The sequence below is a fragment of the Chrysemys picta genome, chromosome 10 (genome assembly GCF_011386835.1).
Source record: "Chrysemys picta bellii isolate R12L10 chromosome 10, ASM1138683v2, whole genome shotgun sequence".
In the NCBI taxonomy this organism is placed as follows: domain Eukaryota; kingdom Metazoa; phylum Chordata; order Testudines; family Emydidae; genus Chrysemys; species Chrysemys picta.
Genome location: NC_088800.1, coordinates 20658698 through 20683466, shown reverse-complemented (window position 1 = coordinate 20683466; position 24769 = coordinate 20658698). Strand labels below are relative to the sequence as shown.

The window sequence follows — 24769 nt, the reverse complement described above, 5'->3', positions numbered from 1 at the left end:
ATGTCTCTGAAACAGGCAGTCATTCATTCATTCAAGAAGGGCCTGATCCAAAATTCATTGATGTCCGTGAGAGTCTGCTTTGACTTCAAGGGCTTTAGCTCAGACTCTGAAAGGGTGATGGCATATTGAGAAAATGTCCTTCTAGTTAGTGTTTTAAGATTGCAGCATAAGATCCCACCTATACAATGGCTACTTGACACATGAACACTGGGACGGCATGCGTTAAAAGCCATAATGATTGAAGGTTAAAGATTCATATGCAACTGAAGTGATTTCTTTGGGGATTTTTAGCCCAGTGAAACTTTACTACATTAATTCTTGTTTGATAATGTTAAGAGTTAACGTATTAAGTCATTCATCCACATTACACACAATGACTTGCTAAATTTCATTTGGAAAAACAAATCCTTTAAGTAAATAAAAAAAAAATCCTCACTAAACCAATTTAAAAAGAAAACTAACAAAAAATTGCTTTCTAGGCTGAACAAGTATATACCAAGTTATCACATGCAAGAATTTTTTACGGTATTAAAATCTCCTAAAAATCATAATTAATAATGGAATGTCTTAGAGCCCTTTATCCACCGAAGCATGAACAGTGCTGATATAGTTTTCAGTTACAGTTTATAAAAGAAATGCTGACCCAACACACTTGCCTCTCCCAGCAATAACACACAGCAGACTTTTCCTGAATAATCTAATGCAGTGGGTCTCAAACTTTTTTACTGGTGAACCCTTTCGCATAGCAAGCCTCTGAGTGCGACCCCCCCTTATAAATTAAAAACACTTTTTATATATTTAACACCATTATAAATGCTGGAGGCAAAGCGCGGTTTCAGGTGGAGGCTGACAGCTCTTGACCCCCCATGTAATAACCTCACGACCCCCTGAGGGGTCCCGACCCCCAGTTTGAGAACATCTGATCTAATGTAAAAATAAAAGCAACCTGAAAGGTAGGAGCTCACTTTGGACATAACTCAGGATTATGAGTTTCCAACAGTAATAGTAGTGTCTTTCTTTCAAAATGACTGTTTTTCCCTAATCTTACTGGCTAACTGAATTGTACAATGAGATGGGTAGTTTGGGTGAGTGCTTAAAGCAGGAGATTAAGGGCCACTGTTGTGTTGGTGCAAAGGGGACTTTAAGTTACACTAAATGTACAGCTAGGGAGTCTCACAGTGTGGCACTGCCCTAAATGGAGATCAGGACCTGCAGTGCCTCCTTTGCAGCACTCAGGGGAGAAGGATGGTGCCACAGAAGTGTCTGACTCCACCCGCATGCTGGGGAGTGAGTTCCTTGTACAGATCTAACTGGTAACAATTTCTCCCTCCCCAAAATATTTTCATATCACAAAGTGGCAGCACCAAAACTTGCTAACTTGTAAGTAATCACAGTACAAACTCTTAATTTACAAATATATAAAGGACTCACAGCAATTTTTGCAATTACAATTTTTAAGGACCCACAAGCTGCTATACCCAAAGGAACAATGTTGGCCATTCTGATTACAACTGTTGCCTACCTAGGAGTTGCAATATGTGTAGGTAAGTAGTGAACATCTGTTTTGTGACACAATTAATATAGTTAAGTAGGTTTAGAGCTCTATATGCATATGAATGGTCAACCTCATCATTACTTTTGATCTGGAGGATTTGCTATATAGTAAGACAGCTGTTTTGGCTTTATAGTATTTAAAAAGCAAAACAAACCATTCAACAAAAACAAAAATCTCCATGTGGCATCTCGGTGAAATTTGAGCAAATGTGAGCTTACGTATGGGTGGAGAGATTCTTTTTATATTATAAAGAAACTCCACAATGCCAAATGATTCAGCAACAAAGACCATACATGTACAGTACATAAGAACAAACTGGTTTGGTAGTAAAGGGTTGGAGAAGTACCACAAATCAATCGGTTCATGATTTTGCTCCTCTGTCACATGAAAGTTCTCCAAGTGGCCTCCAGCTGCTCTCCTGCTGGCATTACTGCACACACAAGTGACAGAGTTACATGCAAACTCTGAATCTTCACATCTCAAGACAGGAAAAATCAATTAATTCCCCAAAGAAGAAATGTTAGGCCACAAGGTGCCCTATGGCACTGGAGTTTGGAAATGACAGTTCAACAAAACAGACACAGGATAGAACACAGGCTTGTACTGCAGGCATCATCTGTGTAAGACAAACATTCAATTAAATTCTTATTACAAAGGGTGCAATTAATCTTTGATCAAGAAATAAAGGTTGCTTTCCACTTTAACAGTGCTTCAGCAACTAATCATAGAATATCAGGGTTGGAAGGGACCTCAGGAGGTCATCTAGTCCACCCCCCTGCTCAAAGCAGGACCAATCCTGAAACAGATTTTTACCCCAGTTCCCTAAATGGCCCCCTCAAAGACTGAACTCACAACCCTGGGTTTAGCAGGCCAATGCTCAAACCACTGAGCTATCCCTCCTGCAAGAAACAATTTAGTAAGTGGCACTCTTCCCCTCTGAATATGTGCCCTAGCATGTACTAGGGCTCTGTGGGAAACTTCCTTTCAAAGGAGAGAGAAAAGAAGAGTCTTCCAACATTTTGGGTGTTGGTACTTTATGCAAAAGTAGATGTGCTGTACCCCTAGCCATATTCAAACTCTGGTAACTGCATTCTGTGTACTTGCATTCCCCCTGCAATTTCAGTTTCAGAATTCAGAAAGCAAAATCTGCTTTAAAGCTGTGTAATGTGGCTCTGTTCTGTTAAGCAGTTGCTGCACTTCAACCCCAGAGGGGGCTACATTTCAGTGGTGGATGTGGTCATTTCTGTTCAGATTGTAGATTGGCTTGCTACATATAGAACGGTATTTTGGGATCCTTAAACCATTTTTGTTTGGCTATGTTTGAAAAAACTGTATAGACTTACACATTAGCAGCTAAAGCTGTTGAGATCAGAGCTCCATAAGTTCACTTCATGTGTTTCTTCCTTCTTCTGGGGGGAACAAACAAAAAGAGAGTGAACATAAATATCATTAGTAACAAAGAGACTTTGGACCAAATTTTCAGCCCAGGTAAATCAGTATAACTCTATTGACTTCAATGGAGCTACAATGTTTTAAACAGCAGCTGAGGATCTGGACCTATGAAGCCAGTGGGAACCTTGGTTAGACAAGAAATATATGCTCAGACCCTAAACTGTTTGGCAACATGATTGTCTTTGAATACTGGTAGATTAGAAGGGCCATAGATGGACCTTTTACTTCACTACATCAATTCTGAGTTAATTCAGATAATTTTCTGCTGATCGCCAAAGTACCTAGTGCTCCACTCCCATGAGTGAGGCAGTTCCCCTCTCCCCCGCTGGCCAAGTTCACAATCCAGAGAAGTGAACTTATCCTACTGAAAAGCAATACTCTGTGGGATAAAACTGAAGCAGTCATTTGTACACAGTCCAGGCAGGCTAAGCTCCGAAGTCTGGGGGGGACATTCTTCTGTTATCACAAGAAAGGAAAATAATCACATGCTGTTTTTTCCCCAGCTGCGTGTGTTGTACGTGATGCTACTGGGAACATCAATGACACAGTTGTATCTGGAATGAACTGTAATGGGTCCTCTGCCTGTACCCTTGGCTATGACTTTTCCAGCTGTAAAGCCCAGGAATGTCATTATGGGCTGATGAACAATTTCCAGGTTTTAATGTGTTTTATTTATATAATGTGCAAAATCATAAACAATACAAGCACACACAACGATGCACACACATATATAAACCCACAAACTTTATTTACTGACAGTTAAGGCTGCATCAAGACACACACCCCTAACTCAAAACCTGAAAACCATAGAAATAAACTACAAAGAGATAAGTCTCCTGCATTGCTTGCCACTTTCACATTGCCTACAACACTCCATAAGCCTTTTTAGCTTTACCTCCAAAAGATACTAAAAAGCAGTCCATGCCCCTGCATCATGAAACTGACACTCTAGCGACAAGCCTTAAGTGACCTTAGTTGCTTCTATATCAGGAGAGCAGAACGCCTGACTGCCACACATTCCATACATTTGAGAAGTTATTTTGCCTTAAAGTTGCGGAGGTCACTGTTAAGGTTTTATGCTGATTGTAATGTGAGTTAGGCACCTAAATACCTTTAAAGATTTGGCTCTTAGTCTTTCTGTGCCTCAGTTTCCAAACTGTAAACGGAGATAATGTTATTTCCTTACTTCACAAGGGGTTTTGCAAATAAATACAGATGGGGTGCTGAGGTACTTTGGTAACTGCGATCATATAAATAGCTCTGATGGATAGGTGTATCCTAGTCACGAGACTGACAGTTCTTTACTTTTGTTGCTTCTAAAGGTTATGAGCATGGTTTCCGGCTTTGGGCCTCTAATCACTGCAGGAATCTTTTCTGCGACCCTCTCATCAGCTCTAGCCTCACTTGTCAGTGCACCCAAGGTTTTCCAGGTACAATAAAGAGCATCAATTTCCTTCTACCCTACTTTGCTCCCAAGATATGTAATTAGCTGAACTATATCTTCTTCCCAACAGTGATATAAAATATTTTAGAAAGGTCTTATTTTACTATAGGAAGAGGCATGACATACTAATCTGAGCATGGGATTGAGAGGCAAGAGCTGTGGGGTTCCTGCGTTTAAATCCCAGCTCTGCTACAGACTTGCTGTGTGATTTAGACAGGTCACTATTTTGTGCCTCAGTTTCCCCCATTTAACTACCTCTCATGGGTCTTGTGAGACTTATCTGGTAAGTGTCTGTAACACACAGAGTGAGTGTTAAGCATCACTGATTTTATTTAGCTACTGTACTCTAGGGGGTTGATTATCACCTTATTTCAGTGCTTAGATATCATGATGATAAACATCTTTGAAATAGATAGATACAATTATTTCTTACTAGAGCATCTGTCATTTTGGGTCAGCTTTTCCTAGTATGAAATAACTTTTTCTATTGCAAAAAGTACTATTAAATTCTGATTGATCTCCCAGGCTCTTTGCAAGGATAACATCTACAAAGCACTCCACTTCTTTGCTAAAGGACACGGGAAGAACAACGAACCACTCAGAGGATACATTCTGACTTTCATTATTGCTATGGCATTCATTCTGATTGGTTTGTATATTTGTTCCAATTGCTTGCTATAATTTAGAAACAAATAACTGAGAATTTAAATTCATTTTCATAAAAATATCTACTATTAAATCCCTCTCCATCTTGGCATTTAATTTAATGTGTTTTTAATTCATTTCATTTTGCAAGAAAGTAAAAAGTGCAACGAGTGCAGAAAGCATTTTACGTTGCCACTGGTTATTAATGCATCCTATTCTTAAATCATTAATTAAACACAGTTGCTAATTGGTGTGCTCACCAACCAATGGTTGAGCTAGTTCTGGCCACACATTACTCTTGACCCACCTAACTGTGGCTCAAGGCAAGAACACTTGTTATTTTGGCCACTGACCTCCTTCTATCAAATCCTCAAAGCAAACACTCAGGGCAAAAGAAGCTTAACTGAATCCACTGATGAAATGTTTGCTGTACAAGGAATAGGTGAGACATTAACATCCACTTTAGAGGTGCCAGTATTAAGCTATAGTGAGAAGCAAAAGTAATACTGAAATTGTATAAATCGGATATTTTAATATTTAGCTCCAGGCCTGAGAAATCTATAAACTGGTTAAGAAATTGTATGGGGCTTGATTATACTCCCACTGAAAGCAATGGCAAAAATTCCTTTATCCGCAGATGAAGTAGGACCAGGCCCATAATGTGAACAGGAAACATAAGTGAACTATGGCAATTTGTTATTACTGTCATTATGGTGTTATTTTCAAAGGTGCTAAACAGCCACAGCTCCAATTGATTTCAGTGGGAGAGGTACATGCTCATCACCTTAGGGAATCTGGCACAGACACTAAGACACTTCTTCATACACTTTCCATTTGGCATTAATTTCAAATCTCTTTTAAGTACTATACAAACCAAACTGATTTTGAAACCTTCCACACAGAAAAGCCCCACTGACTTCTGCACGAGCTCACAGCACTGGTCCTTGGAGATTCCCGCTATTGCTTTCCAGTATTTATTTGATAATTATTAGCAGCAGTTTGGGATGTCTGGAATTTTTGAAGTTAATTTTATAAAAGACTTCAAATTCAAGCTGTGTGACGTGTTGTTTTAGAATGTCTCTTAAAAAGCAAAGAAAATAAATTTACCATCACCCTTTTGCTTTTAAGACGTGCATCATCTGCTCAATTACATTTTTAAAATACTTAAACCAAATTAAAGGCCAGATTGTGATTCCTTTCCATTGAATAGTCCCTTACATCACAAGTAGCGTCATTAAAGTTAATTATATAATTTGTGGAGTCAGGTAGTACCCAATAGGAGTAAGGGTTTCACAATCTGGCCCTAAATTAGCTCACACCCCCCCCCCCCCCCCCCGCTCCTGGAAAGATACCCAGGTTTTGGAGGTGTAACTTGAACTTCCCCAATATCCAAGTATTAGTGCTTTTTGAGGAAACAGCTGTCTAACCCCAGTGCCAACAGAAACACATGCACGTGAACTCTAACTTATGCTTCTTTCTTGCAGCTGAACTGAACACCATTGCTCCCATCATCTCCAACTTCTTCCTGGCTTCGTACGCGCTTATTAACTTCTCCTGTTTTCATGCATCATATGCAAAATCTCCAGGTTAGTTTTAGGGCCCACTATGAACTGAACGTAGGCATCACAGTCTGTGATATCATAAAAAGGGTAACCAGGGGTGAAAGTAACTTAAAGGACTTACCGGTATGCTGGAGTCCTGAGCGAGGCATGGCCTCAACAGGAAGAGGTGGAGCCTTTCAAGATTTAAGGGCCCGGGGCTCCAGCCCCTGCAGGGAGCCCCAGGCCCTTTAAAGCACCGCCAGAGCTCCGGCAGCGGGGCTCCCCGCAGCGACTGGAGCCCTGGGCTCTTTAAATCACCGCCGGAGAAGCCAGTCTGGCTCTTGCCGGTATGCCGTACCAGACCGTACCAGCTTACTTTCACCTCTGAGGGTAACTTAACATTTAGCTGCTGTCCAGCGAAAGTTCCAGCATCTGTAAAATGACTAAGCTACATGATAGAGACAAGTAGGGTGAGGTCATATCTTTTATTGCACCAACATCTGTTGGTGAAAGAGAGAAGCGTTCGAGCTCTTTTTTCCCAGACCTGAAGAGAAATAATAAATACAACATAAAATAAAATGTCCGACAAAAGATATTAGCTCACCCACCTTGTCTCTCTCATATCCTGGGATCAATGTGGCTAAGACAACACTGCAAACAAATAAGATATACAATGTGCAGCCTGACCATGCTCCCACTGAAGACTGTGACTTATCTCTACAAGTTAAGACTAATGGTTCTTTCTCAAACTGTAATTTGGCTCTGGAAATATATACCTTTATGCTCCCTGCAGCTGCACAGTATGGAAGGGAGCAAAACAATGGGAAAAGCTGTGGTGGAATCCAGTGGAGGGTAAAAGCTGCTACATGAGATGCTTTCCCGGCTACATAATCACTTCCACCTCCCCCTTTGCAAAACTCCATGTGGCCCATCAGCCACCGGGGGAAAGTGGGTAGGCCAGGAATGTGGGGGAGGGAAAAAGCCACATCAAGTAGCATGATCTTCTCCCCAATAAATGCAGAAGCTCTGCAGGGCATTTTGTAGTAAGTTATTAATAACAGTAAGACTATTACTGGAAATGGCAGCCCGTATAGTGGGTTATATAGAGCAGCAATGAACCAACAGAACAGTGGCAGCATAGCTAGTGGGCCTGCCATAGCTAGTAGCAGGGTTGTAGAGAAATTCCAGAGAATCCCTCCACATGGATGACTGGGATCCAGGAGGCCTCTGCTTAATGTTTTGGTCCGAGCTCTGACCCCTGACTAGTCTGTACCACTGGAAGTCCTGGACGGGGGAGGAGAGAGAAGAGGATGAAGGACCTCTCTCCAGTTCTATGCAACAGGGGAGCATCCAGGTATATCTGTAGCACCAGGGACAGAGTAATCCTCTTTATTTTCATGAATGAAAGGTTGACAGCCAGAAATAAGGAGAATCATCTGAACGATGCCCTTTTTGACCAGCAGTAAAGGCAATTTTCCGCTGCTGCAAATCAATTATTCATTTCAAACAGTAGAGAAATACACTCTTTATTTCCAGTGTGAAAGAAGCCACAGTGGCAGCATAAACATATATATCAAGTCCCTTCCCACAAGTCTACATGTTGCCAGTTGTTCAGAGGGCAGAAAAAATAAGCACTTCTGCTAATTATCTGCAGAGCTGAACAAATGCAGATCTGCTCTGTGCTGCCATAGAGCTCAGTACAAATTACCTCTGTGCTCTTCATGTGTGCATCAGTCATGATTCTGTAACTACTTAACATTTCATATAAAATCATAGCAATTTTTCCCCCTTATTTTCCTTGCTTCCTTTGGCTAATTTCTTTGGCTCCTGTCAATTCACAGTGATAGATGTTCCTAATTGCAAGGCTGCAGGACAGTAAATTTCTTCACAGTGGTGCCTTCTCATTCCATCATTATTATGGTGATCCATGTTAGGGTACTGGGGACCTCTTTGTATCTTTAGTGTTTTTCCCTCGCCAAAGAATCTGTTCTGAAGAACACCTGGTAGAGACCCACAAACCGTGGAGGTTCACCCTTTGACTCATCATTTTAATTGCTAGCAGGGGAAGTATTCAATATCACAGCTCAAGAGCAGCAGGAATAATACCTTTTTAAAGTCAATTGCATTTTTTTTTTCAGTGATCCCAAATGATTTCTAAGTTTAAAAGGCAGGAGCACTTACAATATTGGGATATATTCTCCTCTTGGAGCGTGTGTAACTCCCATTAACATTAATAAGAGTTATATAAATGCATCAAAAAGGAGACAATAACCTATTACCTGCAGTTATAGAAAAATTCATTTTCAGTTCTGAATCAGTGATCTATGATTTAGCAAAAGCATGTAAATGCACTGGCTGTTTAAAACCAAACTGGACAAAGCCATCGAAGAGGTACTGTAGGGAACAATCCTGCAGTAGCCAGGGGGAGGGACTTCAGAGACCCCAATGGTCTGAATATCCAAGAGGTCTCAACACAGTCTTCATCCTTTTGCATACAAAACTATATCAAATACTTACAAGAGCCCTTTTACAGCACACTTATTTCCATCTGCAGGCAGTGCAAATATATCTTCCACCTTTTCCATCTCTGATTTTTCTGATTCTAATTTAAATAGGCTGGAGACCTGCATTCAAGTATTACAACATGTGGGTGTCACTTTTTGGAGCCATGCTGTGCTGTGGTGTCATGTTTGTCATCAACTGGTGGGCAGCTCTCATCACTTATGCCATTGAGCTTTTCCTCTATATTTATGTGACATACAAGAAGCCAGGTGAGACTGGAAAAGTTGTTTATTGTTTTTTGTTCATGATATGCAGTTAATTGTGGTTGTTGTAGTCATCTGTAAGGCTACTGCCGAGACCCTATGGTCATTCCTTTTTCAACATAACTTCTGTCATAAGGAGGACTGGAGGCCCCAGGCACTATGGACAGCACACAATGAATAACAGAGAAATCCCATTCTACAGATTGCTTCAGGCAAAACCTCATTGTATTGTGGGTATTGCAAGCAGCCCAAGGCTAGCCCAAGGCCTGGTTTATACACAAAGTTCGTTGCACCAGTTTAACTTAAGATATGATTTAAAACCAATTCAGTTAAGCAGATGTACATTCGTGTGTGGATGCTCTGAAATCAATTTGAACCTGGCTTATATACAGGTGCAATCTGAATGGATATAAATTTAGCATAAGCAGGTATTAGAGTATTCACACAGAGGTTTGCATGGGTTTCATTAAACCATTTTTTTAAATCTGATTCAAGTTAAAACCAATGTAACTTCTGTGTGCAGAAAAGGCCCAAGAGTAGTAGAGAATTTGGGACAAGTGGGTATAAAAATGTATAACTAAAAAAATCACAAGAATGCTACTTTAAAATTTCCAAAACATAGCGCCCTAATAAAGGTCCTTTGCCTGTGGCACACTTAATCCAGCCCTTTTGGAAGCAGAAAGGAGATACCCTAATCACAAATTCCAGCTCTTGTTAGGAGGTATAAACTCTGTTACTCATTCCTAGCTCAAAAGTCTAATCCTTCCTTTCAGGCTGCAGCTTTCATCTGGTCCTCTCAGCCAGCCCCTTCTGCTGCTAGAACCACCTCTGGGGAGAAACTTCTGAGGAAGCTTTTTAAGAAACAGCTCCTCTCTGCCCCCAAACACACACCTCTTTATCAGGCGTTTGCAACTAGCAGTCTAGCTCAGCTGGTCTTAGCAGACTCACCTGCGCAAAGTAACCAAGCTGTTATTTTAGCTTTTTAATCCAGAAGTGGCTAATCTGCTACACCCCTATTTGGAGTCTTAAATCGGAATGGTCACTACTTTCAGGGTATTTCTTCACAACAGAGTTAACTGGGCTACTTACCTTAGTGTCGCCCTTACCCCCCCTTGCTGTCACACACAAGACCCTCTCACTGGAGTTTGTGGTGCTTTCAGCCTGGGTGTGGGTTACAGCCTGAATTCCTCTTTCACTCGGGTTGGTTACCCACCCACTTTCCAATGGGGATGTAGGCTATATCACCGGAGTGCTGATAGTCCTCCAATGCCTAGAAGGATGAACAAGTACCAGGAAAGAATCCTAGACCAGCTCAATTTACTGCAGTACAAAGAACCACAGACTATGACTCCCAGAAGTCCTACTGACATGCACAGGGAAATGCAGAACCAAAGAGAACAGAATGGAGCGGGATTATTGTCATGCCCAGTGCACACCCGTGAAGGGTGAGGGGATCCAGAGGGTTGGCTGCTAGGACTAGGGAGAAAGGACAATGACATGTTATATTGTTATACAAATGTTCCTTAACCATGACAGTATTCTTTATCTCTCAGGCACCATGCACTATAAAGAGGTTGCAACAGTATGCATGCAATAGCAAGGCAAACTAGCTTGTGGTTGGCTGGCATGTCTCAGTAAGTGAGGCACGTACCTTCAATTTTCTTCTTTGAAAGCATGTGGTTTTTAGCTCATTGGGGCTAGTAATGTGCCTTCCTAACGGCTTCATTTCCTCTGCTGAAATATCACATCAAATAACTGCATTACTCAGAGGTGTCCATTTTATACGTGGGAGAAGGGAAGAAAGTTAATGGAACAGAGAGCAAAACATCTCTTAAGCAGAGGAAGAACATGCCCTATGCTTTTCACACAAAGAACAAGGCAGGATTTGTTTGTATTTGCATCACGCACCCCTACCCCAACATTTATGTGGCTGAGAGCATGATAGAATTCAGTGTGCCATGGCTTATCGAGAAGACGATGCTGACATCTGTTACACCACTTAGAAAAAAACCATGGTTTAATATGCAATGTTTTTCTTTGTCATACACAGAGGTAAATTGGGGCTCATCTGCACAGGCTCTTTACTATGTTAATGCATTAGACAGTGCACTGGAATTAACTGCTGTAGAAGATCATGTGAAAAACTTCAGGTAAGGTTTGCAGGGAAGTAGTGAATGGCTCAGTCTGGAGTTCGATAGATAGATTCCCAGTTAACTGTAACCTTTTATTCCTTCCTCCAGACCCCAATGCATAGTATTAACAGGAGGACCCATGACAAGACCTGCTCTGTTAGACATCACACATTCATTCACAAAGAACAATGGTCTCTGCATCTGCTGCCAAGTATATACGGTAGGGTCTATGTATGTGAACCTAAAAATTAAGAGCAAAATTCTCCCGTGTGCACTGCAAAGCTCCATTCTCCACTCATTTGGCACACAATGCTCCCATTGATGCTGGTGAGTAGAGCATGTCAATGAATTTTGTCATGAGTCTTGACAAGAAGGCTGTCAGCTGATTTGGAGCCTGCTGGCTAATGCTTCATTGAGATGTGTGTCAGAGTTCAGAGTAGACCAACCAAAAATGAGAGAAGGTTTGGAAAAATTAGAGTTACAAGGAAAGATTTAAAAAATTGGATAAGCCACGGTTAGAGAACGTGTGGGGTCAAGGAACCAGCATGATTTTGGGAATAGAGCACAGGAGTCAAAATACCCAAGTTCTAGTCCCAGCTCTGCTACTGATTTGCTGTGCTGACCTTTGCTGCTTGGTGCCTCAGTTTCCCCATCTATAATATTATAATAGCAATACTCTTCCAGCTTTTGGGGGAAAGGGATTCTGCTCCAAAATCTTATGAAGAAAGGAGCTACCTAAGTACACCTTTTTGTTATTATATGATAAGTAGCTACAACTATGTGCAGGGGAAAGATGCAGTAAAGATTATAGGGATCATTTAATATTGAGCTTATATTGCAGCAGTGAAAAGTGTAGTTTAAATGTTAGGGCAAACTTTTTAACTGTAATAAACACTGAATAGTGGAACAAGCTACAAAAGGGGTTATGGAATTATCCTTGTTAGAGCTAGTCAAGTCCAGATAATGCACCCTTTTCCTAGTGTTACTGTAGTAATTATTAAATCAATGCTACCAAAATGCAGAAGGGTGGACTAGAAGACTTAGATAAGCTCCATTCCAACCCAAACAAGTCTTTGGGCTTCTCTGCATGGTGCCTTAGTCTGCACTAGAGGGGTGTAAATTCTAGTGTGCACTAGTGTGTTGTGCAACAATTGGTCCACATGGACCCTGCCACCACACACCGAGAGTTCCCCAGTGCATGTCAACGTAGTCCCATTTCAAACAGTATTACATCAGGGAACTTACAGTTCACGGCAGCAGGTGCCACATGGGCCAGTTAGTATGCAACATGTAGTAAGCATGAGAATTTACACCTCTAGTGAGGACTAACACACTATGTAGACAGGTCCTATATGAGTATATGGCCCTGATACTGCATCACTGAAGTTAATGGGAGTTTGCCATTAATGGCTGTGGGTGCAGACTAGACAACTTCACATAGCATGCCTTCAGCAAGTTTTCTTATTAGGCGTTTTCCTGTATTATTACTGGTTTTCGTATAACCTTAGGAGATTTCATTTCTGCCTATAAAACAGAAGTTGGTTGTGCTAGCGCAAGCATTTTTGTTGTTTTTTCTTCTCTAACAATTTAAGCTAAATTTAGTTTAGTGGGTAATAAAAGTGTGACACAATGAACCACTGTGATTTGTATAACTGTAGAAATAACCTGGTGATAAAAACAGCTATCTGTTGTCAGTGGGAATCCCATAATGCCTACAAATATTGTAACTGTTGGATTTTACCCAATTAAGCTATCAGATGATCACTGTAAAGACACAGTAACAAAGGAGTTTGTGTGTCCAGTTGGGTAAGGTCTAGTTTGCCCTTACTGTCAGAAGATAGGCATTTAATGACTGCCTAAGATCTGTTGAACCTTCCTGTAGGGTTGCTTATGCAGTCATGTCAGGTAGGGAGTTTATTCACTCAGAGATACTTCATCACAATATTGTTCTAAGATGTTACAATTCAGAGTAGTCTTTCTTTCTGTCAGAATCACTGTATTCAAGTAGCATTAACAGCCTCTGTCCTCTTGAACAGAATGTGAATTACGTTACCAGCATGGTTCTTTTACAAGCATTGAATCTCCATGGACTCTTTTTGGAAATGTATTTTTCTGACTCCCTCCATTCCCCCATACAGCAGACTAGGTAACTCCTTCAAAATCACAGTGCGATGTATAAAACAAAGTCTTCTTACTAATATTTTATTGTATCCTACAGGGACCGCGCAAGCTGTGTGTTAACGAGATGAACAGTGGCATGGCAAAAAAGCAGGCCTGGCTTACAAAGAACAAAAGAAAAGCATTTTACGCTGCAGTGGCAGCTGACAGCTTTAGAGATGGAGTCAAAAGTCTCCTTCAAGTAAGCTTTTTATTTACAAAATGCGTACAAGAGTATTATATCAAAGTTTCCCTGTACGTCAAGCATTACTGTTTACTTGTTAAAAGGTCTTGTATATAAGGGATAATATGTTATAAATGTAGAGGGTGTCCTGAGGATACCTCTCTTTGTAGTATAGTCTGCTTCATGAACAGATTTGGTTCCAGGCTATGGAACTGAGAAACAAAGCTGGCTGATTCTATCCTAAATGAATGAGGCCCTATTATGAAAATAGAGGTGCCTTTAGGGCACCATACAAATGTCTGTGCCTGCACTTGGTGCACTGCAAATGAGTTCTGCTTGTTGGTAATAGGCAGTATATTAGACACTTGAGAATGTTTTTGTACTTCATATCACAGGAAATATTTTTGATCATTTTATATATATCAGTTTTGCAAACACAGTGAAGCCCATCTCGATTAATAAAAACTCACTGCCTGAAACATTTCCCTATCACTCCAAACATATTCCAGATTGCTTATAAACAGTCCATTAAAATTAACCTAACTTCACTGAAGATAGCCTTGTCAGAGGCTAACCTGGTACCACTTTTAGATTCCCCATTTCCTTCGCTTTCACATGCACATGTGCAAACATGTACGTCTGGAGGCAAAACATGGGGAAGGAATCTCACCATTCTCATGTGCAAAACACCCTGTGAACCTCACTACAAGAGCATGGACACCCAAAAGACTTTTTGTCAGTTCTCTGGTAACAGCCACCCACTGGTAGCATATTATGGGCTTTATTATGTTTGCTGAATGGACAGCAGAGGTGAGTGAGATGATGTATTAATGTAGCAATGTGTTAATACATCTTTCTGTTGTATTAAAGCTCAATGAAGAGACTATCTTGAGTTTGTGTACAAAACAGCTTGCCAAGCAGCAGTTCTTTTTGTTGTTTCTAAGAACTATTTTTCCTGATGATCTTTTCTTCTTCCATCTCTTTTAAAATGTCATGATCAAAATCAAGTCCATGAGTTCAAATAAACACTTCCCTTTCAGCAGTTTGGGAAGGTGGCCACACCACCAGTAGATTATCCTGGAGAAATCAGTATGAAATTGTTTTGCAGACAAGCTATTCATTTAAATGTGTACAATATGAATGTGTCAGTACAACTCACAAAAACAATTTCCCATAGCTCTATCCATTTCCCTTTTGTTAGCAATAAAAATACGCAAATGCAATACCTCAAGAGCTAATATATTTGTGTATCCTAAGAAAATATTCCTAACATATTGCATGTTTTAGTGTGCACTCATACTTAATCAAATTAGATTAACTGGAACCATGGGGAAGCTTGAAGCTAGATCTGGTCCCCTCTTAAATTTGGACCCAACTTTTAGCACTCAGACCCATCTCTACCTAAAAACTGCTGTGACCATCTTGTTGGAAGAAGCCTGGTCTGATATTACATCTTGCCAAATCTCCTATTCTTCCTGCGTATTTCCAAATTATTATTTACATATAAGGTGTACTCAGCTACTTTTGGATCATCTCCTCAGGGGCATGGTGAGAACTCCTAAACTAAAGCAAAGAATTTGTGTTTAACAAAGGACTGCCACTCCTCCTCCCTCTGAGTGCTTCAAGTCCTTAAAAGGACTTCAAGATCTAATTGATTTACTTTATGTTACAAGCCAGACAGAAGCGTGATGCTGTTATGTTAGAATGAGCACACAAACAGCAGCATGAACTGGCTCTTGGTTTTCAGTTACTGAACCATTTTCACGAGAGCATGTCAGAAGAAATGCAAATGAATGCTAAATTAGCAAAACTACATTTCTTTCATCTAAAAACCATTTATGACCAGAATAATGTAGACCTAATCTTTCTACTTTCTGCTTGGGTACAGGCATGAAGGACATTCACAAAATGCAATCAAATCTTAAGAATCTCCAGAACATTACTTCAGTTATCTTTTGCCATTACTTCTCATTTACAGCAACAGCCTGTGTGTATGCACCTTTTCATGCAGTATTTTGATATCACTAGGCCTCGGGTTTGGGTAGGATGAGACCAAATACCTTGGTGTTGGGATTTAAAACAGACTGGCGGGATGCGTCTGCTGTGCAAATTGAAAACTACATGGGTGTTATACAGTAAGTCATGGTTCAGTTTCATCATAATATTTTCTGTGGACTCAAATTATTTTGCATTTCTAAAAAGAAAAGATCATGTACAATATTTCTAGTAAGTAAAACTGAAAGTATGAACAGCTAGCTGGGCTGGTGCTCTAGCGTTTCACCTCTGGAGATCTGAGCTCATCAATGAAAATATGCTCCACCTAGTTCCTAAAGGATGTATGTTCAGAAGACAAAATCATCCCCACTGTGGCACATCAGGCAACGCCTGGCTCATCACTGCCACAGCGGAGGTGGTTTGACAAAGCTGCATAAGGAAGCTGCACCGTTCTCAGTTTTGTAGGACTACATTTTCTTCTTTTCTGTGGACTGGTATGGGGAAAAAATCAACCCCAAATACATGCTTGGTGGATAAGAGAGAATAATGGCATTCTCCTGGTAGGCCCAAAGCACTATGGAAGCCCCTGCCTTCAAGAATCATATGGTTGAGGCTCAGCAGCTTTGTGGGTTGGGTTATGGCCGGGGTGTAGCCACTCTGAAGTGTGCTGCTCCCAACACCGGCTGAATTTCCAGCTGCAAAGCTGCCCACGAGCGACTGCTGGTTCAGCCAGAAGTAAAACCCACTCCACGTCTCCTGATGCTCAGCAGGGATGGAATGGGGCACTATCATGGAGGAGCCACTCCAGGGTGGCACAACTCCGAAAGAAGCTGCCAAGGGGGAGCTTAGAGGCAAATATGAGAGGAAGGTCCACCTCAGGGATAATCTCTTTGTTTCTCACAAGCACCAACTCCTCTGTCTTGAGAGTGGGAGGTCACTGGAACCCTGCAAATTCACATTTGCTTAGTTTTGGCCACATTTCACCTCGGGTGGATTTAGCCATTGCAGGGCAGTGTGTGGCCCACAACGCTTCATACCAAGTATTAACATTTCTCTGAATGTCTTTAAGTTAGGCAGCTCTAAGTGACGCCTGTGGGGTAAGGCAGTAGTGTAGGTAAGGGTAAATGCGGGTAAATGGAGTTTAGGTGAATATCGAGTTTAGTTTGGGTTAGCTTACCCAATTTTTTTTAACCACAACACAACTGGTGAGAAAGTGCCCATAATCATTTTATTTTTGTTTTCAGCGATGCATTTGATTTTGAGCTTGGCGTGGTTATTGTCAGAATTAGCCAAGGCTTTGATATATCTCAAGTCCTCCAGGTTCAAGGTATGTAGTGATGGAATAATGGAATTGCACTTAACTTCTATTATTAAGGTATGCTTCTTTTTTAAACTCTCATTTTCCCACTGGCTTCCAAACATATCAATCTGCTGAAGTCCTGCTCAATGACTTGTTAACCTACAGCTTAATGTAAGATATCCAGAAGCTGAGAATCAATAAAATATGTGTAACTGCTGGAGCATCACACCATTTTCTCCATGTTAGTGAAAAAAAACTTAAAGGTCCACTGTCAGCTTGAAATCTAGTCATTCCCAAATAAAGAGCTAAAAACAGTTTCAGACAACTGCCCAAAGGGGGAAGTAAGTTGTGCTAGTAAAAGTCTGGCACAGATTACTTCTCGAATCCCCCTGGTCCAAGGGATGAGACTGTGACTCTCAGAGTCATAGTCTGGTTCCTGTCCTTCACCTGGGACAACACAGCTACCTACTGCCTCTTACTTGTAAGCGTGTAGTCCCGGCCAATATCCTTACTGTGGCAGAGCTCCCACAGAAGTCAATGCAAGTACAGTAACTCCTTGCTTAACGTTGTAGTTATGTTCCTGAAAAATGCGACTTTAAGTGAATTTTTTTCACCAGACAAAAGACTATATTATATATATATACACACACAGTATAAGTTTTAAACAAACAATTTAATACTGTACACTGCAATGATGATTCTGAAGCTTGGTTGAGGTGGTGGAGTCAGAGAGTGGAAGTGGGTGGGATATTTCCTAAGGAATGCCTTACTGCTAAATGATGAACTAGCACTCGGCTGAGCCCTCAAGGATTAACACATTGTTAATGTAGCCTCCCACTCTACAAGGCAGCACAAATGGAAGGATGGGAGACAGCATGGCAGACAGAGACAGAGACACACACCATGTGTGAGAGAGACGCGCATTGCCCCTTTAAGTACGCTGACCCCACTCTAAGTACATTGCCTTTTTAAGTAGATCAGCAAGTTGAGACAGCAGCTGCTGCCAGCAAGCTCCCTCTGTCCTGAGCCCTGTCGTGTCCCATCCCCCCTGCTCTATGTAGATTGGATAAGCAGGGGGCAGGAGCAGGGGCACACCCTGACATTAGCCTCCCTCTCCCCCCCTGCACAGCAAGCAGGAGGCTCCCGGGAGCAGCTCCAAAGCGGAGGGCAGGAGCAGCACATGGCAGTGGCGGGAGGGACAGCTGAACTGCTGGCAACTGATAGCCTGCTGGGCAGCTGCTGCACAGGAAACTTAGGGGAGCGGGGAGCTGATGGGGGGGCTGCTGGTCTACCCTGGTTCCAAACCCCCACCAGCTAGCTCCAATGGGCTGCTCTTTCTGCAAGCGGTGGACAAAGCAAGCGACTGCCAAACAATGTTATAAGGGAGCATTGCGCAACTTTAAACGAGCATGTTCTCTAGTTGATCAACAACGAAACAATGTTAACCGGGACGACTTTAAGTGAGGAGTTACTGTATTGCCCTGAGAAAGGCCTTCAAGGGTGGGCCTTAGAACTGGTCAGAGGTCCTGCACGCTGCTTCACCCCCTCCTTGGCATGGATTGAAGTAGTAAAATCAGGCACAACTAGGTTGACTGGTGGCTCCAACCTATGTTCCCTCCCTGCTCTTGGAGCCCCTATAGGGCAGCTTCCCAAGACTGACATTGCTGGGACTTGTGGGAGCTACCACTCTCTAAATCCTGTCTGTGCTACTCTGTGTCACAATAGATTTCAGCTGCAAAATCCACACAAAGTTGGTGCTCCATATAGATGCATTAACTCCCTATTGCAGCTGCAATTCCCCTTTACAAAGGGGACAGGGCACAGTTCTAGTGGACATGGAGTGGTGGGGTTCTTCTAGTATAGGGGTTCCTGGATCCACACAGTTGCCATCACTTTCTCTTTTCATCCTTGGGATGTGGAGGGTTTGTAGGCATCTCACTGCCTCCCAAGGACACTTAGAGAGGAGAATACCAAATGAAACCCCACCAGAAGAACCCTCAGGATTTCAATAGAATTATTCTCCCACTGAGAGTTAGTCCACTGAAGGAGAAACAGCCGACCAAGCTATGGCGATTAAGCCACTGTACACAAAATGAAATATTTTTCTTTTTCTACTGTACATGAAGTGGAATAAATCTAATACAAAAATAGGTATATGAGTTAATCATAAAACAGAATGATGACTCTTTGCTGCCACCTGCTGGAAGTTTGCCTTTCTCATTTCTCCCTGCAGTATCCTGTTGGTACACATACCAAAATGCAGTCATTATATCTAAGGGAGACATGTGGAATAGCAGAATCTTCTATGCAAGAAACCACAAAACTAAAGCCCATCTTCCTTAGTGGGCAAGCTAATTTCGTAACGCCCAACAGCAAGTCACCTTTAAGATCATTGAGGATTAAGAGATTCCAGAACTTCCTTTTAAGAAACTAGAGCAGATGAGCACTCCACTTCCAAACACACTGTTAAATTCCAAATCAGCCTCTGTGGTCTTCCCTGTTGATATCCCTAGCACTTCGATTACTTGACTGGGAAACAGTTAAGAATTGACTCCTATTTCAAACCTCTCTGGGAAAGCACATTTTATAAGACTCCAATGTAATAGTGATGAATACCAACTCTGAACATTTACTTTAGTTTATCAGGGTGCAAATTGTCAAAGAAATATAAATACAACTAGAAATTACAACTGACCCTAAAAAGCCAACAATGAGAATGCTTTTGAAGCGGATGATACTTACCATACAAACATATTAGGGTAGGAAGTGGGAAAAGAAACACCGTGTTCTAACTACAGCATTATGTTTAAAAGAATAACTGAATCTTCAGTTTTGAGTAAGTGTATGTCAGTGGTTATCATCATGTCCTAATAAACACAGACACTATGCTATCATACTGGAGTCTAATTTAAAGAAAATTTTAGCAATTCAGAGCACCAACAGAGCTAATAAACTCTAGTGGCCGCAGATGATTTTTTATATATATACACAGGTAATTTACCAGCCAAGGAAGATTACTTTTGTACCATGTCTCACTCCAATGAAAACACCTTTCTTTATATAAAAAAAAAGCTTACTAAGGAACAGTGCTTACATCATATTAACTAGTGCCTCACCATAATAAATTCAATAGCAGTGGATGCCACTTTTCCTTAGAGAAAAGCTCATTTTCTCCAAGACAGAAGGGATTTTTTATATTATTATATAAACAGAATAGTTTAGCTGACTCTTCTGTCTCTGCAGCAAGCATTTCAAAATGCATCAACAGAAGATAAAGTACTGTAATATTTTCAATATATACGGTGGTCACATATTCAGTGTAACTACTCAAATATTTATCAGCATCTCAAAATAGGAGGCAGTCTGCTCTTGTGATTACTGTAGGGGACTGAGAATTTAGGCAACTGAATCCTGTTCACAATTTAGAGTCTGATCCACAGCCTACTGAAGTTAATGAGAAGACTCCATTCACTTCAGAGGACTGTGCACTGGGACATTAGTTAGTGACCTCAGTCAGCCCCTCCTTTTCTCTGCCTCTGGCACGTAATAGTCTAGTCTCCTGTGGGCTGTAATGCTTTGGTCTAATTTTGGTTGTTGGGTTTACTATGCAGGTGCTGGGTGGTGGTGGTGGTGTGTGATATACAGGAGGTAAAACTAGATGATCTGGTCGTCCCTTCTGGCCTTAAACTCTATAACTCAGTGTGACACCTGGAGCAAATCACTTACTACTTCTGTGCCTTGGTTTCCCAATCTGGACAAAATCAGCTTTTATGAAGTGCTTTGATATCCTTGAAAGAAAAAACCCCAAAGTATTATCTTACTATTAAGTACAGTGATACTGCTATTTCTGATCTGGTGGACTAGCAAACTAAAGATAGAGAGCAACGGAGTAACACTTGATAGCAATGCAATCTCTATGGATGAGTATGGTGCACCCTGAACTATAGCTTTCACAGATTAATTGAGTTTCCTGCCACCTACTAGGAAAACCATTTCACAAAAATTGTCCATATCCCAATACTTTTACAGTGTATACTAATAATCATAACAGATAATTATAACTCTCAATGTTATTACCATCAACAGTTTAATTTAAACCGTAAATTATTGTGTTACTAGTTTCCAGTGTTGCTTTCAATTAACAGAGGAATTAGAGAAGTTAGAGCAGGAGAGGCTGGCACTAGAAGCTACCATTCAAGACAATGAATTTGAAGAAGAAAGTCATGGTATCCGTGGATTGTTTGACAAAGCCAGAAAGCTCAATATTACCAAGCATGTAACCAAAAAAGGTAAGTTTGTAAATGACATACAAGGACACTTTAATAACACTTTCACTGAGACACAGCTATACCTTCATTCTAGAGAAAAACTTCTAAGGTACAATGGCATCCTTTGATTTTAGCTAACGGAGCTGCCATTTAATTCAGACAACACATTAGGGAAATGTGCCAATGGAGTAGGAGAATGCTGTGGACTTGGCTTCTGGTACTATTTCCTCCCCTCCGAACATAAATATATTAGTTGAGATAACTATGCAATGAGGTATATAGTGATCTCTGCTGGTACAAGATGTTACCTGATATGACAGAACTAATTTCTTCTGTCATTTTTCAGATGAAATGCATGGCTTTGTTTTTTTACTTTTAATCTAATTGATAGCATTGGGTATGGCTACTAAATGTTTAACAAACACAGATCAACAAGTTCTTTGCTTATATGGGGTCATTTTTTCTGAAATTTTATAAAAATGTTGAACTGTGCACAGAATTCAGGGAACAATCAAACTCAAATTCTCTATTGTACTCAAAAACACGTGCGGATGAAAAATACGTAATAAAAATGGCCATCGTTCTATGTTGTGGGTACACGGTCATACTAAAGGAGTGAACAAATGTATGCATAAGCACTGAAAGCAAACATACAACATGTTATTAAACGAATAAAATGGACTGTAAGTAGTATAGTGTGGTAGGATCTAGACTACTAAAATTTATATGGGATGTAAACAAACCCATATGAGAAATATAGTAAATCAACAGCAAAAGGTTTACTGAATGAAAATTCTCATTTCACAATTGTTAGGGTCTGATAATGACCCATCCAAAACCATTTTTGCATTCATAAAAATATTTTTTTGAATTTTCTACTACAGAAACTATAGTCTATCTATACACTAAACTTCCAGAGATATCAAGAAGATATCACAGACTAATAGCAGAAAATGTCATTAATTCTTTACTTGGCAGTGCTCAGTTAATTTTCCGTGTTAGAATAGAATTCCCTCTCATAACAAATGCTACAAAATATAACGTGCTTCAACTACCCTTTTCTGTTCAGTTCAGAAAGAAAATAGAGCTGGCTGGGAATTTTGCACTGGAAAATCATTTTGACAGAAACTGCCCTTTTAAGAAAATTGAAATTTTCTGCAGGAAGGGATTTCTATTTTCTGGTCAGCTCTATTAGGAAATACATATTGCACACTTTTGCTCTGCACACTTTTCAAACAGAAATATGAAAATACATTATATTAGTAAATATCCCTGTCTTCCCATTTTGTTTATAAATATATCCTCTCTGGAGTTGTTAGAACTCCCAACATAGATGCCATACTACACAGGAAAGCTGATAATTGTTTTAGAATTATCTTGTCAAAACTCTAGGAACACTTGAAGACTGCACAAAGCATCTTCTGAACCTAATACATCAGAGCAAAACCTATAAAGAAGCCTGTCTGCTCCACTTTAAATACTGCTCTGACACTGTCTCTTTGAAATCATTGGAAGATAACTGTAATAAAGTCACTGGCTTCAAAGAATGATGGAATGGGAAAAATATTGTTAGTATATTGACAAAAATGTACATTTTTAGACAGAACCAACATTGCAACAAGAAGCAAATCATATTTTTAAATCAACACAAAGACCTTCCAGGGCATTATATATGTCCCAGGCTTACATTTTCCTCCTACCCTTAGGGCTTGTCTACATGGGGAAATTGCCCAGAAGGCCTTTAGGTCTTTGCCCCACCTCAACCTTCTCTGTATCTAGTTAGTTGTCCATGTCTCCCTTTAGCAAGCCCTATAATGTATTTTATGGAAGATTCTATATTTTGCAACACATGAATATGTCTGTGATATAAAAGGTAAAAATAATTGTTATTCCTTACATTTCAAAACAGTTCTTATCTGCCTAGGGTTTCAATGATACCCATTTTAGAATAGGTTATCTCATCCACAGAAACCTGCTCCCTTTTACAGCTGTTACAATTTGATGCAGTAAGGGCCCGATATCATAAAAACTAACACCAGAGCAAATTTGCTCATGCACTGCAGTTCCGGTTTGTACCTCTGGAAGTGGTGTGTGCTGACATATTAAGGTTCAGAAGATGATTTATTTGTGCAGTAAGGGTTTTCAGGATTGAGGCCTCAGAACCATGTTACCAAGACAATCCATGTACCTCCAACAGATATAACTGAAACAGATATAACTGAAAGCATGCCCCAAAACGACTCTAAAGCAAACATCCTGTAAGTATTTACGCACATGCTGACTTTAAGTCTGAAAGTCAAAGCAAGCTCATGTGGTGACAATCAAACAGGAGTCATATCACATGTGATCCCCCTCACTGACAGAAAGCACCATACCGTGCCTTTGTGAGATACTGAACTGAACGCTTTCACTATGTCAATGAAGATGTCTCCTAATGTTTTGTGGGGTTTTCTGGCTTTACTTATGTGAATACATTTAAGCACATGCATAAATGTTTGCAGGTTTGGGGCCTGAATCATTTCAATACGTTATCTATATAATAATTAATGGTGAATAAAATACCACCTTATGCCATGATCTGAAATTAATTCATTGCTTTATAACCCCACATTTAAAAACTAGCTTATATTTTTTGTTTAATGTAAAAGATAATATAAACTATTATGAGATTAGACAAAATTTCACAAATCATTTTTGATTCCCTAAGAGACATTTCATTATTTTGTCCAAAGGGTTCCAAATCCCAAAAAGAAACAGGAAGAAGAAAAATTTCACCCAGATGATGGGTTTTTTTTCCTCCTTGTTTCCAGAAAGCAGATTTATCAGAAAGTTGCTTTGCTTCAGTTCTCAAAAGAAAAGAAGATACACAGTTTTCTTTCTCATTTCAGACAGCAGCATTAACACAATCCAGTCTATGCATGTGGGTGAATTCAATCAGAGGCTGCTAGAAGCCAGCAATCAGTTTAAAAAGAAACAAGGGAAAGGAACAATTGATGTTTGGTGGCTGTTTGATGATGGAGGTAAGAGATTGAAAAGGACACCCCAGGGAGAAAGATTTTTGAGTTGCCAAATATAAATGCATACTTGGGGATTTATATAAAATGATAACACTTACATTATGTAGGTTATTTTTTACATGGCTTAAATATTTTAAGATAAATTTGTGTATGTCACTACGAAGAAAAGGAGGCGGCTTTATTTTTACCACAAGCGCTGACTTTCATTTTTCTGGGTGGGTGCTCCACCCCTGCTCTGCCACGAGGCACCGTCCCCACTTTGCCCCTTCTCCGAAGGCCCCACCCTTGCTCCGTCTCTTCCTGCCCCGCTCTGC

At 40.5% G+C, this 24769-nt stretch overlaps 1 protein-coding gene and 1 long non-coding RNA gene across 11 annotated transcripts in view; one reads left to right on the top strand and one right to left on the bottom strand.

The window, feature by feature from the left end:
* Positions 1–24769, top strand: part of SLC12A1 (solute carrier family 12 member 1) — a 66926-nt gene that overhangs the window by 27408 nt on the left and 14749 nt on the right. For all 9 annotated transcript variants that reach the window (XM_065558168.1, XM_065558172.1, XM_024101238.3 and 6 more), the window contains 13 exons: positions 1460–1544; positions 3511–3662; positions 4330–4437; positions 4977–5100; positions 6581–6682; positions 9253–9408; positions 11453–11552; positions 11643–11754; positions 13753–13893; positions 15904–16010; positions 17115–17197; positions 21316–21459; positions 24327–24458. In XM_065558168.1, the coding sequence (XP_065414240.1) occupies positions 1460–1544; positions 3511–3662; positions 4330–4437; positions 4977–5100; positions 6581–6682; positions 9253–9408; positions 11453–11552; positions 11643–11754; positions 13753–13893; positions 15904–16010; positions 17115–17197; positions 21316–21459; positions 24327–24458 (1546 nt within the window). The remainder of the gene's footprint in view (positions 1–1459; positions 1545–3510; positions 3663–4329; positions 4438–4976; positions 5101–6580; positions 6683–9252; positions 9409–11452; positions 11553–11642; positions 11755–13752; positions 13894–15903; positions 16011–17114; positions 17198–21315; positions 21460–24326; positions 24459–24769) is intronic.
* Positions 2032–24769, bottom strand: part of LOC122172332 (uncharacterized) — a 45153-nt gene continuing 22415 nt past the window's right edge. For both annotated transcript variants that reach the window (XR_006172535.2, XR_010590710.1), the window contains exons 2-3: positions 2899–2964; positions 2032–2171 (exon numbers count right to left, since the gene is read on the bottom strand). This is a non-coding gene — a long non-coding RNA (uncharacterized LOC122172332). The remainder of the gene's footprint in view (positions 2172–2898; positions 2965–24769) is intronic.